Below are 15,651 nucleotides of genomic sequence, written 5' to 3'. Positions count from 1 at the left end.
ACATTTTTAGGCTTGATAGTCAGTTTGAAGCACTTTTAGTTTATTTTAAATTCCACAACAATTTCTCCAACAAAAATGTAATGGCACTATCTTTAATCGAATTTGGTTATGCTTTTACACTACATTTTTCATAAAATGGAGCTTAAATACATTCTTATGAAACTGAAAATATTATATATTACAAAATATGACATTTTTTCTAAATATGTAATCAATTGGGGCCGTATTTCCCCTATATCCCGAAGCATGATTTTATTAAATTGTGTTTGTGTCATAAATGGATAGATGGATAGATTTATGTATTTATTTATGATATCACACAATACATGACAAATATTTAGCTTTCATCCCCTGTTTACTTAATAGAATAAAGTATTCCATCATTTCCAACATGCCACAAACAAGTAAAGTCAAGATGATCAGTACCAACAAAGAATCACTTCACTACAAATCCTGAGTGTGACTGCCCTCTATTGGGGAAAATGAGAAGTGCATGAATGAAATTTCAACCTGCACATGATGCTCTTTCTGCTTTATATAAGAAGGCATCTATAATGGTATACAGGGCAAACCAGGTAGTAAAAAAAAAGCACTTTGGGAAACCATACAAGGATAAACGGAAGATATTTCTCCTCGTCGTGTCATTTTCTAGTGTGCAGAGCAAAAAAAAATAAAAGAATTGTCAAAAGCAGAGGGGCACACAACAATGACAGCCCTGTGTGTTTCCAACGTCACAGCGTTGTGATAACAAATCTGCAGCAGAGAAAAAAAGCGGGCCTGTGGTCACCAGCGGACATTATGTCAACACAATGAATGTGATACTTCAGTTCGCAGAAACACTGCTGTAATGTCACTGAAATAGCTGGAGAATGGAACTTTATTGTCTCTCAGTGAGATCCACGCCTTCAAGTCCTTGGGTCAAGCATCAGCCACATCCAACAGGCCACCAAAGGACAAGCCAGGGCTAGAAATAAGTGCTTCAAAAAAAAAAAAAAGTCAAATTAAGCATTAAACATTTATAACCTAAAAAGTGAAAAAGATCCATGGATCTTCCTGACATCAGCCTAGTTTCACTGGCAAGACAGAGGCACAAAAAGTGGTACAAGACCAAGCAACTAGGACTTTTGCACAGATGGCCCTCATTACCGAATTTGCATGTGCAATTTTTAAAAGAAACAAATCACAAGTCTACAGCAGCTAAGCAACAACAACAACAACAACAACAAAAAACATGCAGAACTTTTTAGAACATACTCTACTTGTTTCATTGCTGATAAAAGTACTGTGTTGCATTTGGTACCATATAAATAAAGTTGAATTGAACGCTGAAATAAGGCAGAAACAAAATGGCGTTGAAGAGAAACTGCACTGTTATTTCATTAATCGTTATTTATTAAGCACAAATCCCATAGACATCAACATCGCGGTCTTCATTTATTGAAAGCCACATCTCGATCGCAGTACTCAACAGCATGATTGCACACCAACAAAACAAAGGTGCATACCGATTTGATGATTTTGGAGACCCACTGAATGAGGCTACCAGACTGCTTAGTGGAGCCAATTACTCAATTTTTATAGGCGCAGCAGCAGCCTTGACAGAAAGGGGCTGATGCACAAACTGTGTTGGAAACACACACATTCTCTCAGGAGATATGGGTTAGTGTGCCGAGGCGGTGCCGAGACAAATACCTTGTGGCTGGACTGCAAACATGAGCAGCGATCGGAGCCAACACCAGTAATTCAATATAGCAGGAATGAGTATTGATTCTGCCGAGTTGTGCCTGAGTCTGCATTCATCATATTAGCAATAATTACTGGTTAGCAAATGGGAAAATGCTTAAATGTGTTGAACGGCACCGTGAACATGAGCAGCATCTTGGTAACTCGTCAGCAAGCTTTCTTGTTTTCCATGACAGTTGAACACAAGCCCATTGGGGCTTGTGTTCAACTTTACTTATTTTAAGAAGGGGGTCATTACTTCAAATCAATGGTGCCACTTCACCGTGTGCAAAAGCTATTAGGCAAATGCTAAAATGCCACAGGAGGAGCAAGATTATTTTTAAAAAGTTGACATCAAGTATCCTGCGCAGGGTGTAACCAGACACTGACAACAAAACCAAGAATGTATAAAAAATGATGAAGGGCAGTGATGTTTAAGGGTAAATCTTCCACTCAATATTTCCGACTCGCTTGCCCAAAATTGCAGGTATAATCTTCCCGTTTGAACAGTACGTGTCTGTGAATGTGTTTACAGAGTGTTCTTTTACCAGATCAAGACCAGCGGAGATAAAAGATATAAAAAATATTTATTCTCTCATTTGAGCCTTCGCTTGGAAAAAAAAAAAGAAAAAGAGAGACTTCCTATAATCAGCACGTACTGATTTTCCGACCTGTTTAGTCTTGGGTTTAGATTTTCAGCTCCCCTGTCTAATTTGTTGGGACTATATATAAACCTAGAAGGAGATCTGTCAACACTACTCTACTTTAATCTCTGTATGTGTTTTTGGGGAGTAAAAAAAAAAAAGAAGGTTAAAAATGGGTTTCATTTGCAAATTCTGCACAGTCGTATCAGAAAAAGCATTAACTTTGAAGACCACAGAGTGGGCCGTAAGGCCAACATGCGTTATATTATCAACATCTCCCAAATGCTGCTAAACTCAAGAGTCAAGGCAGAATATGGAGCTGTGCTTTCAGGACCTTCACACTGCAATGGCAACGATGCGGTCTGCATTTTAAAGAAGCGGCCTAACAGTTTTAGGCAGACAAAACACCAAAGGGAGAAGTATGACATTTTATACGCCTTTTTACAAAATAATAGTCTGATTACAGATATAAAGAAGGTTTATAGAGAAGGACTCAATAAGTTAAACAAAGAGATGGATTAGGAAAAAAAGAAGTTGCACATGCGTCAGAAGCTGTGTTTTCCCCCATTAAGTCTGAAGGGGGCAGTGACGAGTGCCTCGATAAGGTCTCCAACCTCCCCAGCTGCCATAAGCTCCTGTGCTCAAAGAATTACATGCTCTAGTAATGTCTTCCCTTCCTCTTCCCACGATGACCCACTGGCCTCCAACTGCAGAACCGGACAGCACTTCACGAGCATTACGTGAAAAGGAGGCAAATCCTTGAAATTCGTCTTTGCTGAACAAATCCTATTTGGACCACACACACTCAAAACATTGGAATCCCTCCCTCTAGGTCACACTGGTCCTTTCTGCTCATTCAGTATGATCCACTCGGTAGATTTGCTCGGATCTTGTGCTTCGCCTGCCAGCACAAAGCTCGTTAAGGATTTTCCTTTAGTTCTCAAAAAGAAAACAGCCACCCCTGGTCAGACAAATGTCCAGTTTGCAGAAGAAAGCAAAGCCCTGCTGAAACCCAAACCAATGTGCCTCTCAAGAAAATGACGCTATGTGAAGCAGTTTGGATTGCTGCAAAAGAAAAGTTGTGACTTGTCCTTTAATGATCCTGCACAACCTCGCTAATTCACAGCCTTTGAAGAGGGAGCCTCTGTTCAGGTTCTCCCACTCACACCGACTGGAGTGCCCCATTTCTAAATTCAATCAGTCAGCCAGCAATAATAGTGTAATAGTGTGCACTGTGGCCATCAGGGAGAAGCCCATTCCCACTCAGACACCACAGAGGAAACCGTCAATATCATATTACAATTGAATATGCAACAACGAATGATCTCATAGGCACAGTGCTGATCTTTGTGATGGTACTACAAGCCCAGGACTTCACCTTTACCGTAAACTGTAAAACATCTGTGGGGACCAACAGTCATTTAGTTTGCTCATCTCCCAGAATGCAAGTATTTTAGATGGATTTTATACAAGACATGTCAAACATAGTTGGTGCGTGTATGTGTACAAACCCAATGCCGTGCATTTGCTGGTACTTGATCTCAGAGGTTGTATAGTGTCTTTGTATTTCCTGCTCGAAAGAAAAATTTATTTTATTACTGCTATATGATATATCTACCTCCACAACTGGCATGAGATAATCTTGGGATGTTTTCCTATTCAATATTTTGCTTAGTTCATTCATCCAAAGGATTTCCATCCAAATGAAAATATGGACTTCAACTTTTCAGCTCCAAAGTGGCTTAAATGTTCATAAGCAACATGTTGGATGGAGTATGGACCTGTACCCACACTCTTTCCTTACAATATTGCAATTGAAATACACCATTTGTCATCTATCCATTGTTACAACTTGGTATTTTATTCCAACTTTTTTCCTTTGCTGAGTGCTTATGAATTTCTCTATGAATTATGAATGCAGTGTGTAGGCCTGAGCTCTTTGTCACATGTAAATTCACAAAGGCTGCGAAGGGCTCGTGTAAAATTTTAAACATTTTTTGTTCCACAACCTAAAATGTTAGCAGCATCACTGCATTAGGTGTTGGTCAACTGGTTGGTTTTCCAGACGAGTGATGGTGATAACAGCTTATCGTGCTGTTCTGAAGTGGCAAGTAAAATCCTATAAACACGGCTTGGAGAGCTTCCAAATCTCTTCTTTCAAGTTTCTGGAAAGTTCACATCTATTTGGGCTTTGGGGGGGGGGGGGGGGGGGGGATTCAGCACTGCAGGCTGACATGATGAAACTAATTGCAGCAAGATAATAAAAAAAAAAAAAAAAAAAGGTCACAAGACATAGTGGGTGTGGATCACAACAGTGAACAAACAGAAAACCAAATGTGACTCTTACGTTCGGTCCCTGTCATCTGCCAGCTGGCTTCGTGAACTGTTGTCCTGCAAGTCAAACTTGTACTGACGTGTTTCAAAAGCTCTGATCATTTTGTCGACCAACTAATAAACGAAGCATGTTCTGTTACCAGGTCGCCTGGTTCATAGATGAGTAGAAGTGGTCATTATACGCTTTCAATCAGCCTGCACATGCAGCCACCTATGAGCTCTCCAATCAGCACAGCGCTTTTTTCTTTTTGCTACGCCTCTTTTCTTGCTTGCAGCTGCCTTATGGCACCTCCTGTTTTTTTCCCCCTTCTCTCTCCACTTTCCTTACTCACTCTCTCCAATCTGAGCTTCCTTGCTGCAATTGGTTGACCACAAAACATGCCCATACAGAGGAAGCTCCTTCTCTCACGGTCTATTTTGCCGTTGCCTATTCTCCTTTACATTATGCACAATCTCGCTAGATTTCAGCCATCCCCATACCGTTTCTCTCCCTCATTTAGCTCCCTTTCTTTCTACATGCAGCTCACATGCTCGGCTCTAGAGTCTGCCGTCCAGGCAGGCTGCAGTATTGACGAAGGAGGCGTGATAGGCTGAACCACACCAATCTGCTTGCCAAAGATCCAATCGCTAAGCTATTCCTCACACACATCACATAGCAGTCATCAAACCACCAAGCCCTCTTCAGATCAGACATCTGGTACACTCTTAGTCACTCCTCGCCTTAGACTGAGAATCGATTCAATTCATTACCAGCACAGCAGGTCCAGAATCAATAAAGATCATTCGATATGGAAATGAGCTGAGGAGGTGACAAATAACCAAACACAAAGAAGCATTTAAACGCTCGTGACAACCTAAAAGAAAAGTTACGACATTTTAGCATTTGAAATAGTTTTCGAGCCGGGAGTGAGATGAACCGCTCAAGACTGCTTTGAGGTCTGTGTTGTCGATCAATTGTCAATCTAAATGATGAAACCACGAAAAAAAAGACAACGTGGAGAGAGGGAGATCGAATTTGTGACCCAATACACTCCATTTCATCTGTCCTGCTTTGGTCTTTGCCAATAGAAATGCCACGCGGGCATTTATTGATCATTTCACTGCTGTGAGAAGACGTACACAAGAGCACTCTGTGAGCTCACATTTAGTTGAATGCTTCAAAGCATATTTCAGTGTTGTGTTCCTGAGAATATAACCAAAACAACCCAAGGGCTTTTTAAAAAGGAAGAGCTGGAATATTCACCATGAGCTTAGCCAATCACCTGATTCTTAAGCCAACTGCGCTGAATACCATAAGATGACAATAAGCCTCTGTATTCTTTGTCAAAGGATTCAGAGTTACTGGAACATTGTTCACAGAATATTAAACAAGATAGTGTTGCGTATGTGCTGAGTGTTTTGGCCACTATGCCAACCAAAACCAGTCCAAAACCACCACTGGTCAAAACACACCTCCCAAAAAACTGATTATGTGCATATATTTTTACCCAGAATACATTAAAGAAAATAATTTCTTTATGATAGCATCTCTTTTTGTTTAAATGTACATGCAGCGTTATGAAAATAAACCAGCTACTCAAGCAAGACGACATTTCACAATGACTCAAAGTACTAACAACAACAATTGTTGGTAGAATATACATATATATATATATATAAGCCTAATAATCACTGGCTAACACAAGTGTGTTGAATAATTCTATAAATAGTTGGGCCCTTCTCTGACCTCTGCAGACGTGGGGTCCAAACGTCCCAAGGCGTATCGGACATCTGCCTCAAAGGAAGCTTGTCTTTAATCAGATCATCTCATTTTAATCCCGTAGAATCGCCAATAATGACATGCTGGTTGGTAAATAAGGTGAAGTTTGCAGCTTGGCAGCGGTGTGGCAGTTTTGGTTTCCATCACACACATAACTACAGTTTCGCCAAGAGGATTTCAGAAGCTTCCAACTTCTGGGTTGTTGCCATCAACTATGATGTAATGTTGAGTGATGAAGTGAAATATAATCCAGAATAAATGTTTATTTGGCACAACGTCTGGTAGCATCCCCAACGCGGCGAAAAACTAGAATCCCTTCGATCACCAATTGGTACAGGCATATTATGTGTACATTGTTATACAGACTACCTTTTTTGGCAAAGCAGGTCACCTTTCAATCGGAAGGTTGCAAAATCAATGCCCACTTGTCCATATATCGAAGTGTCTTTGAGCAAGTCACTGAACCCACTGCTCCCAGTGTATGGACTGAGCACCTTGCATGGCCTGTGTGTGGGCGCATGAGTGACTGTAACTAACATTGGGTACTGTTCATCTCATAGAAAAGTTGCCAATTTGCCAATATAAACCACTCTGTAGAATTTATCATGTATTTTCTTCAGTGACCTATATACAGTAAGTGAAAACAAGCTATATCTTGAAATTGACTTCATCAAATTCTCTGATAACAGTGAATAAGCCTCGTCTCATCTTGGACAAAGTTCTGACCGGCTGCTTGCGGTTCTCATCTTCAGTCACAGACTACAAGCTGCGTGAAGCACAGATAAAAATCAATGCAGTTTACAGTGCTACGTGTTAAAACATAAGTCAGGTTCGAGTCACTTAATTTCACGCTGTTGTGCTCTGAAGGGCAATGCAAACGGCCAGATATATATCTCAAGAGGAGTATTAGCATTTAGACTCACAAGTGCTCTGGCTAGAAGGAAAAGTTATGAATAATGAAAGCTATTATACTGGTGTCATTTTTATGCGCCTTTTACACTCACTATCACTTGGTATGCTAATGCCGATCTGTTTTATTAAAGGAGGAAAATCAGATTGAATCTCTGCCACTGAAACTTGCAAGGAGCCGTCAACTGTTAATGTGAAAAGCTGGAAGATTTGCAGTGTTTGATCTTTATTCTGGACTTTACAGAGCTGGAGAGAACAACAGCGCACTGCCACTGATGGGCATCCAGCACTGAGGTAATAAAATCCACACTACAGAAAACTTAAACATTTCGTTGGTGCTCCAGAGCGGCCACGCAGCTTTTCCACCCAACGACTGCAGCATTTGTTGTGCCCTGAATCATGGCAACTTGGACTGACTCTGGTATTGTTGCCACTGGCTCCACTGGAGTCATACCGTTGGGGTTTCTATGGCAACGTGCACAACAAAGGGCACGATGGTCCAGTTATTTGAAGTGACAGTCTAAATTCAAGAAGAGGAGAGATGAGAAAGTGAGGAAACTAAATGGGAAGGTGTAAACTATGACCCATCACTGCGTGGGACACATTAGAGAGAAAAAGAGCCGTTACTTCAACAAACTTCAAGGCACTGATGTTTTTACTGCCACCCTTTAAACAAAGCCTAAAAAGAAGAAAACTAATTACACATTAAACGCTGGGGATAAAGCTTTCCCAGATACATCAGAAGGTCTGCAGAACAAATAAATCAAAATTGTTTTATTCCAAGATAACTAACATGAGTTCCTCAGTTTAAAATCAAAACAGTTTCAATTTTAAGCTGAATTTGCCACATTTGAAGGTCATAGTTCAATTAAAAATGTATTGTCGGTGTTTTTAAAGCCCATGTTCGGAAAGTATGACTTAAACTACAGCAAACAATGTGATAATGAGCGTAACTACTTATACTACAATAAAAACAAAATAGGGCACCATAAGCAAAGGGACCAGCCTTTTTTCAAATCTGTCCAACTAGTTTCATTTAGGTTCATGACCTCACCTCACAGTGACAATACCTCAGTGAATGGATGGATGGATGGATGGATGGATGGATGGATGGATGGATGGATGCACCTTGAACTTCACACAGTTAAACCCATAGCTTTCTTCTCTTCTTTTGGCTTTGAGTGCATAAGAATGACTTTAGTGTAGTGAAAAGTCAATACCAGCAAGTTCTCACATTAACTCCAGTATGTCTCTTTGGAACACACACACACACACACACACACACACACACACACACACACACACACACACACACACACACACACACACACACACACACACACACACACACACACACACACACACACACACACACACACACACACACACACACACACACACACACACACACACACACACACACACACACACACAGCCTGACTCATTTCCACACTTGAAAACCAATGGCCAGATCAGCAGGACAAACCAAAAGACAGATCACATTACTCAATGCAGACAACAAACTGAACTTCAAAGGGCAACCCAAGTAAAAAGTTTCGGGCAACAAAACATCTCCCACTACTCCACCTACAGACATTGTACATCTTACACACACAGTCACATAATACAGTCAACACTGTGTTATGTGAGTGAATAAATCCAATAAATAGTACCACAGCAGAACTGTGCACACACTGGCCCCGGCCCCATATGGGATGTGTGGTCAGCACATTGAAGAGAAGTAATATAAGCTGGAAAAAGCCTTTGAAGACCGTACTTGTAGCTGAAAGGCCGATACATCAGTTTCTTTGCACCATGAACGTGCAACATGAACTACTCAGCAATTCATGGAGTTGCACTCAAACATGTGACTGGTCCACCTCCTGTGCGGATGATCAGAAAACAACAGTGAGCATGCAGTTCCTCGCGGATGATGCCTCTGGGTGGAACAAATATGGCATATTTCTATTTTTGAATAAACGGAAAAAGTTACAATTATGAAACACAGCTGAAATGTAACATTTCTCCAGTATGTTTCACATCAAGATTGTATGAAACGGTATTAAAAGACAGTAAATGAGGTTTAGTTCAAAATTTATGTATAAACAGTGAAAAGGCCTGGTATAAACCTGCATGAATTACAGGACAATTCTTCTGCGAAAGCAAGTATTCCTCAAAAAGAATAGTGAGCCCTGTTAGGTACAACTATTGCCACTGAGAAAGTAAGGAGGACAATTTTAATCTTCACAAATATATGTCATATCATCAGATAATTAAAGGTGATTACATAACTACATAACTAATACATATTAATGTGAACCATCCATGCGTATGTGCACAGATTCGGTTTTAGTTTTAAACAATAATAGAAGATTTTACTTTCATACTGTGTTGCTCACACAAGTGGCCACGAATGGGTTCTTCTGGTCTCTCCTCCCCTCTGTTAGCATGAGTGTGCTGTGCAGACTGAGGTCATGTCAGAGGTTAAAGGATCTAAAGGTGAAGACAGACACTCTCACAGCCAAAGGCTTTTAATGTGCATGCAACCTTCCTGTCTTTGTGTGCATTTCTGAATGAATCGGCTCTCAAAGCACTATCCGCTCAATTCAGGGGACATCAAAGTCAAGGGACAATGAACTAAAGTGAAACCGAGCACCGTCTCCAAAGTCCCAGTCACCTGGGTACATAACAAGAAGAGACATGGACGTCTGTCTGTGGGTGAAACTGTGTGAGTAAGAGGGTTTGTTATGGTATACATTAACATTGCCCGTCTGAACTGCATGTTTCTGGATTAAAGTTAATATTACTGCTGAAGAATTAACTCACTATTAAAAGGTGACAAAGAAGCCAAATGTAAAAAAAAGAGAGAGACAGAAACTTTGCTTGAAGGATGAAATTATGACTGAAATATAGGTACGACAATTTCAATTTCCTTGTAAATGAATACTTGAAATGCAATATGCATTTTTCTGGCTTTTTTTTTTTTAATGCAATTTGGATTCAGATCTTTCTGAAAGACTAATAAAATATGCCATATGTTGGGACAGGATCATGAGCCATGGAGGAACATGTAGGTTTATGTGGACTGGATAGAAATGGACACATTTTCTCCATCAACACTCCTTTTTGTGAATCATTGTACAAAAAGCAGCTTTTATAATAAAGGTTTTTAAGCCTCTGCCTTCTTTAAACAGTCAAATTTCTTCTAACTGGACCAAAAACGCACACTTTTAACTCCACCGAGCCCGTGGACAACCAAGCACCAAGCAATTGTAATTTCACACCAGCCCTATCGTCTCATTCTTCTGCTGTGTTTTGATAACCACAAAACAAAATGGGGGTGAGCTCATACACACCTGGTTCAAACCACCTGAAGCCTGACGTTTCTTCTTCTTCCAAAAAGAGCAACACAAACTTGTAGTTAATATCATTGAACACTATGGCAACATTTAACATCGTGGCATCAGACATACTGCATCAGAGGAGATACAGAAAAGCAAAAGAGGCAACTCAACATTGAAAACAATTGCCCAATAGAAGCATTGCCAAGATAAGACTAATTCTGTCATGAGAAAAGACAGTTGGTCAGCAAATGCTTTCATTTGCAGCAGCAATATTAATAAAATGCCTACATCAAAGTGTTTCTTTGGGAAAACCCTTGATGGAGGCAAACAGCAGTCTGAACGTTGGCCTTTATCCCCGAGAAACACACATAAACTTTGTATCATAAGTTCACATTTTATGCCAACATTTAACATTGTATCTATGAGAAGAGATACAAAAAGAAGCAAAACGAAATAAACAGGATTCAACATTAAGCCTAAAAACCACTGTCAGAAGCAGAAGGTGCTCGTACCCTCGCACCGAAGGATGACAAGTTATATTCAGACCTTGAAAAAGAGACTGGAGAGCTTCCATCTGCGTCCATCCATCTTCTATTCCGCTTTATCCAAAATTTTAATTTGCAGACACTGGAGCCAATCCCACCTGACTATGCTCAAGACTCAAATGCATGTGCTTTGATCGTGGCAGGTGTAAAAAGAGAGTACCCGGAGAAAACCCATGCACAGGCCTTATACAGAAAAACCTTCAAGCCTGGACTCAAACCCATAATATTCCAACTGTGAGATGGCATTTCTTTGTAGCAACAGCTACTTCTACAGGTCTGGCCATTGTAATGTTCTTGGACCATATGTAGCTTTTTGACTGTCCAACCACATCCCACAGGGAAATGAGAACATACCAACCAAATGACAATTTATTGACATGACACATGCAATACATGAGCATAATTTAATGTTGAAGGTGTTAGCACTAGTTTCCTAATGTACATTGGTTATGCTTGTGGGTGGGTTGTTTTTTTTAACCTCGGAAATTCATTGTTTGACAAAACATGCAAAGAAATACAGAAAAATTGCCCAATCAGACTCATGTAACATACTGCTCGTTTTCATAATGATGAGAATTAAACGGCGCTGAGTCCGTCCACAGCAGTCCTGGTTTTTGTAGAAATCTTCCATGGCATTCATGATGAACACGTAGCAGGACACATCTGATTGCTGTGTCTGAGTCATGTACATGTCTTGAGTGTGCAGTCGTTTGGGGGCGTCTCTGCACCTTCCTGCAGCCCCCCCTCCGGGGGTGGTCGCACCGTTGGTTTCACCTAAGCGAAGCCTTCACCGGCAGCCGGTGACGTCGCTCCAATCGCATCGTGCCATGAAGGAAGCCCCCCACTCTCTCCCCACGAACATTCGCATGCATTTTACGCAGCCACTGCAGCCGGCCAGAGAAAGAAAAATAACAATAATCACACTTCTCATTGAAAGCCTGACTCAAACCAGCAGCAGAACCGAGGGAAAGTTACATAACACCGAGAGAGCGAGATTCCCCAAACAGGCAAGGAGGCGTTTTACTCCTCAGCCGTCTGCTGCTGCTGCCATCACTGCATGAGGATCACGGAAATGAGCCGTCACGTCTGCCAAACCTTCCCTTTGTCATTTGGATATCAATCTGTGTGCAATCGGTGCTCGAGGGAGGGGGGGGGGGGGGGACTGGGGGGGGGGGGGGACTGGAGGGGCGAGGGTCGCACAGTCAGGTGTGTCCACATACACAACCCTCTAATGTAAACCATAACTTCCCACACCCCGCAGGATCACGCCAAAAAAAAAAAAAAACACCCATCTTATATGCCATATGCGTCCACAGGCTTCCCCGCAGACGCACCGGCAGCCGCGCCGGTGTCACACAGAGACAAGACCGGCTGTCAACAAACCAAACCCCGGCAAACAAACAAACACTCCACTCACTAAGCCGGGACAACCTCCATCGCCGCCGCCCAGCTTACCGCTTATGGTGACCCGCTTTATCTTTCTTCCCTTTCGGCCTCCTCTTCCTGGCCTGGATGGCCATCACTGCCGGTCCGGGCGCGCGTTCGTGCGCGGGGCGACGTCCGAGTCCGGGGGAAAGGGTGTAGGAGTGTCGGGGAGAGAGATACGGAGACAACAAACACATCATCATCACGGAGATCCAAACGCGTGGTTTTACGAGACATGCAGCGTCGTTTTGGCGTTACACACATACACATACACACACATACACGCAGACCAGTGACAAGACTTTATTAACGTGAAGCGCAGCCCGGTTCCAGGCTCACATACGCACCTTTCCTGGAGCTCATGGTTCCGACTCTTGCCTCCGCAGCAGCGGGCAGCAGCAGCAGCAGCGGCAGCCGGATCTCTCTCTCTCTCTCTCACTCTCTCTCTCTCTCCACCAGTAACAGTAACCCCTTTGCCTCTGGATGACATGCGCTCCCTCTGTCGTTAGAAATAGGAGCGGCGTGCAGACAGCGTGTCTCTGCGTCGAGGTGCGCTTTTTTTTTTTTTTTTTTTTTTTTTTTTACATCAATGTTTGCGTCTTCAACGTGGGCGAAAATCACGTGAAAACTGGGAGGGGGGGGGGTACTGGTTCTGGAGCCCCCACCCCTCCGGAAACATGCATTAGAGCTCTCACCACCTCAACATTTCTAACAAACCTCAACATTCATAATAAATAGACCGGCCGGGTTATCTTATGAGAATATGACTGGATCAATTTCTCTGGCTCAACTGAAACTGGAGGTCAGGGAGGAAACAGGTCCAGACCAGGTGATCTCAGTTCCGGGAGGCTCAGTGACTTTATCTCAGGTGGTTCCTTACATTCATCACGCCAGCTGATACAGGCATCAGTGACTCTATCAGCTTTTTTTTCCCTTTTTTTTTTTTTTTAAAGCATTCTCTTAAATGTCTCTTATGGTTCTCCTTTGCCATGGAATGAAACCGACAACATTTGCATTGAAGCAAATTTTTAATTACCTTCTGTATTTTTGTCTGTTTTTACTTCGTGGCACTTTGAGATTGCCTAGATATAAAGTGTGCTACAAATAAAATCTATTGTTTTTATAATTTTTTCTGTGACTTCCTGCAAATAAGATTTTTCTATGACACAGTTTTGTGTGCCAGCGTTTTTACAGAGGTCTGTTGGGGCAGTGGTTGCGTGGACAGAGAAGTAGGACACATGCCAATGGTCTTTTGTCCCATAGGCAGTCAGGGTCTTCAGTCTGTCTGTCTGATCCAGTGGATGTATGTTTATGAATGTATATATGTTTGTGTGTTTCTGCATGTGTCATGTATGTGTATGTGTAAATATGGATGTGTTTGCTTACCCTGTATATACTGTGCTATTTTAATGTGTCCCATTCTGTACACACATAATTTATGTATTGCAAAATATACATGGTAACGCATTTGCATATGCCATTCTCTTGTGTGGAGTATTTTATTATTATTTTTGTATGTGTATTATTTCAGATTACTTTGTGTTACAGCGCTTATTAATCTTTTTCAGCTTATTATGTATGATTGTCACATATCTATCTATGCTGCAACAATTGAATTTCTCCAGTGTGGAAGAAATCTTATTTTAACCTTACAGAAATTACAGTTTGTGAAAACAATATGAAAAAAGCTAAACCAAGATTGAGAACAGCCTTCTTACCTGAGGCGGTTTGACCATCTGATGAGGATGCCCAACTGGAATGAGGCCATGGGGTCAGCTTAGGACCCGCTGGAGAACCTTTATCAGTGCGTTCCCGGGTGTTTCTGGAAGGAGTTTGTGGTCCCCTCTTGAAAACCTGGAAGAAGTTTCTTTTCTCCATATTGCTACAGTGACCATGTGGACTAAAGAAGAGGAAAGATGGATGGATAGATGTAACTTACTAATAATCAGTTTGCCAATCTGTCACATGGCAAGCACACACATTAACACAGGCACTTTTAGAGTCATTTAACTTTTAGAGTTATTACCCTGAAACACATATTTATTGGACTGTGGGAGGAAACCAGAGTACCTTTTGTATCTATTTTTTGGTTTGTGGATGCTTTAAAAAAAAAAAAAAAGCATCACCGTTTTTTTTATTTAATAAGGAGTGGAGAAAAACATGACTTGTTTTCTTCTTTGAAATGTTTATATAATCTTTGTAAAAAAAAAAAAAAAAAATGTTTTGTTCTGGAAAAATGTTTTTATGATTATGATGCTGATTCAGTTATGAAAACAGCGTTTGATTTCTTTGGCATCTTATTATTCATTGCCAGATCAGATGTGGGCAATTTGTAAATGATTTGCTTGACATTTTCAAACGGACATTGATATCGGACTGTGTCATCATAGTTTTAAGATTTTGCTGTTTCTCGAGAAAAACACTGAGCAAGTTGCACAGCTGGGTGAGGGTGGGATCAATTTTAATAATCTTAACTATCAGCGAGAAATGGCCTCCTCAAGAGTATTGGTGAAAAGGCACCGCTGTGTCGAAGTGATTGCACAAGATAAACACGTCCTAATCATAAACATGAACAGAGCCTTGCCGTTCACCACAGGCTGGTAAATATTCATTGAAATGAGTATAAACTGCAGACTTTAATGGTGAAAAATGTTGTTTATCGACTAGAGCAGTGTTTTTCAACTTTTTTGAGCCAAGGCACACTTTTTTGGGGGGGAAAATCTCGAGGCACACCACCAACCGAAAATGTTACAATTTTTAACTCTGTAGCCTATACTAACAATATAAAGTCATTCTCATCAATGCTTTATCAACAGGAATCTACTACGGAGCCCCTCTGGTGACATTGGTGAAAAAAATATTATTGCTTAATAATGCGTGGCCACGCGTTATTAAGCAATAATATTTTTTTCACCAATGTCACCAGAGGGGCTCCCTAGGAATCAAATAAATACAGAAAAAAGTATTTC

The 15,651-nt window shown here is 41.2% G+C and overlaps 1 protein-coding gene across 1 annotated transcript in view; it reads right to left on the bottom strand.

Annotated features, from left to right (window-relative positions):
- The window catches only part of srpk2 (SRSF protein kinase 2), a 66,993-nt gene extending 53,916 nt beyond the window's left edge, over positions 1 to 13,077 (bottom strand). Inside the window, exons 1-2 of the mRNA XM_080505553.1 lie at positions 13,030 to 13,077; positions 12,713 to 12,779 (exon numbers count right to left, since the gene is read on the bottom strand). Of these exons, the coding sequence (XP_080361679.1) occupies positions 12,713 to 12,779; positions 13,030 to 13,045 (83 nt within the window). The 5' untranslated portion in view covers positions 13,046 to 13,077. The remainder of the gene's footprint in view (positions 1 to 12,712; positions 12,780 to 13,029) is intronic.
- Between the last annotated feature and the right edge of the window lie 2,574 nt (positions 13,078 to 15,651).

This window comes from Blennius ocellaris (assembly GCF_963422515.1).
Source record: "Blennius ocellaris genome assembly, chromosome: 11".
NCBI lineage: Eukaryota > Metazoa > Chordata > Actinopteri > Blenniiformes > Blenniidae > Blennius > Blennius ocellaris.
The sequence above is the reverse complement of the archived record's forward strand: the minus strand, read 5'-3'. Positions and strand labels throughout refer to the sequence as shown.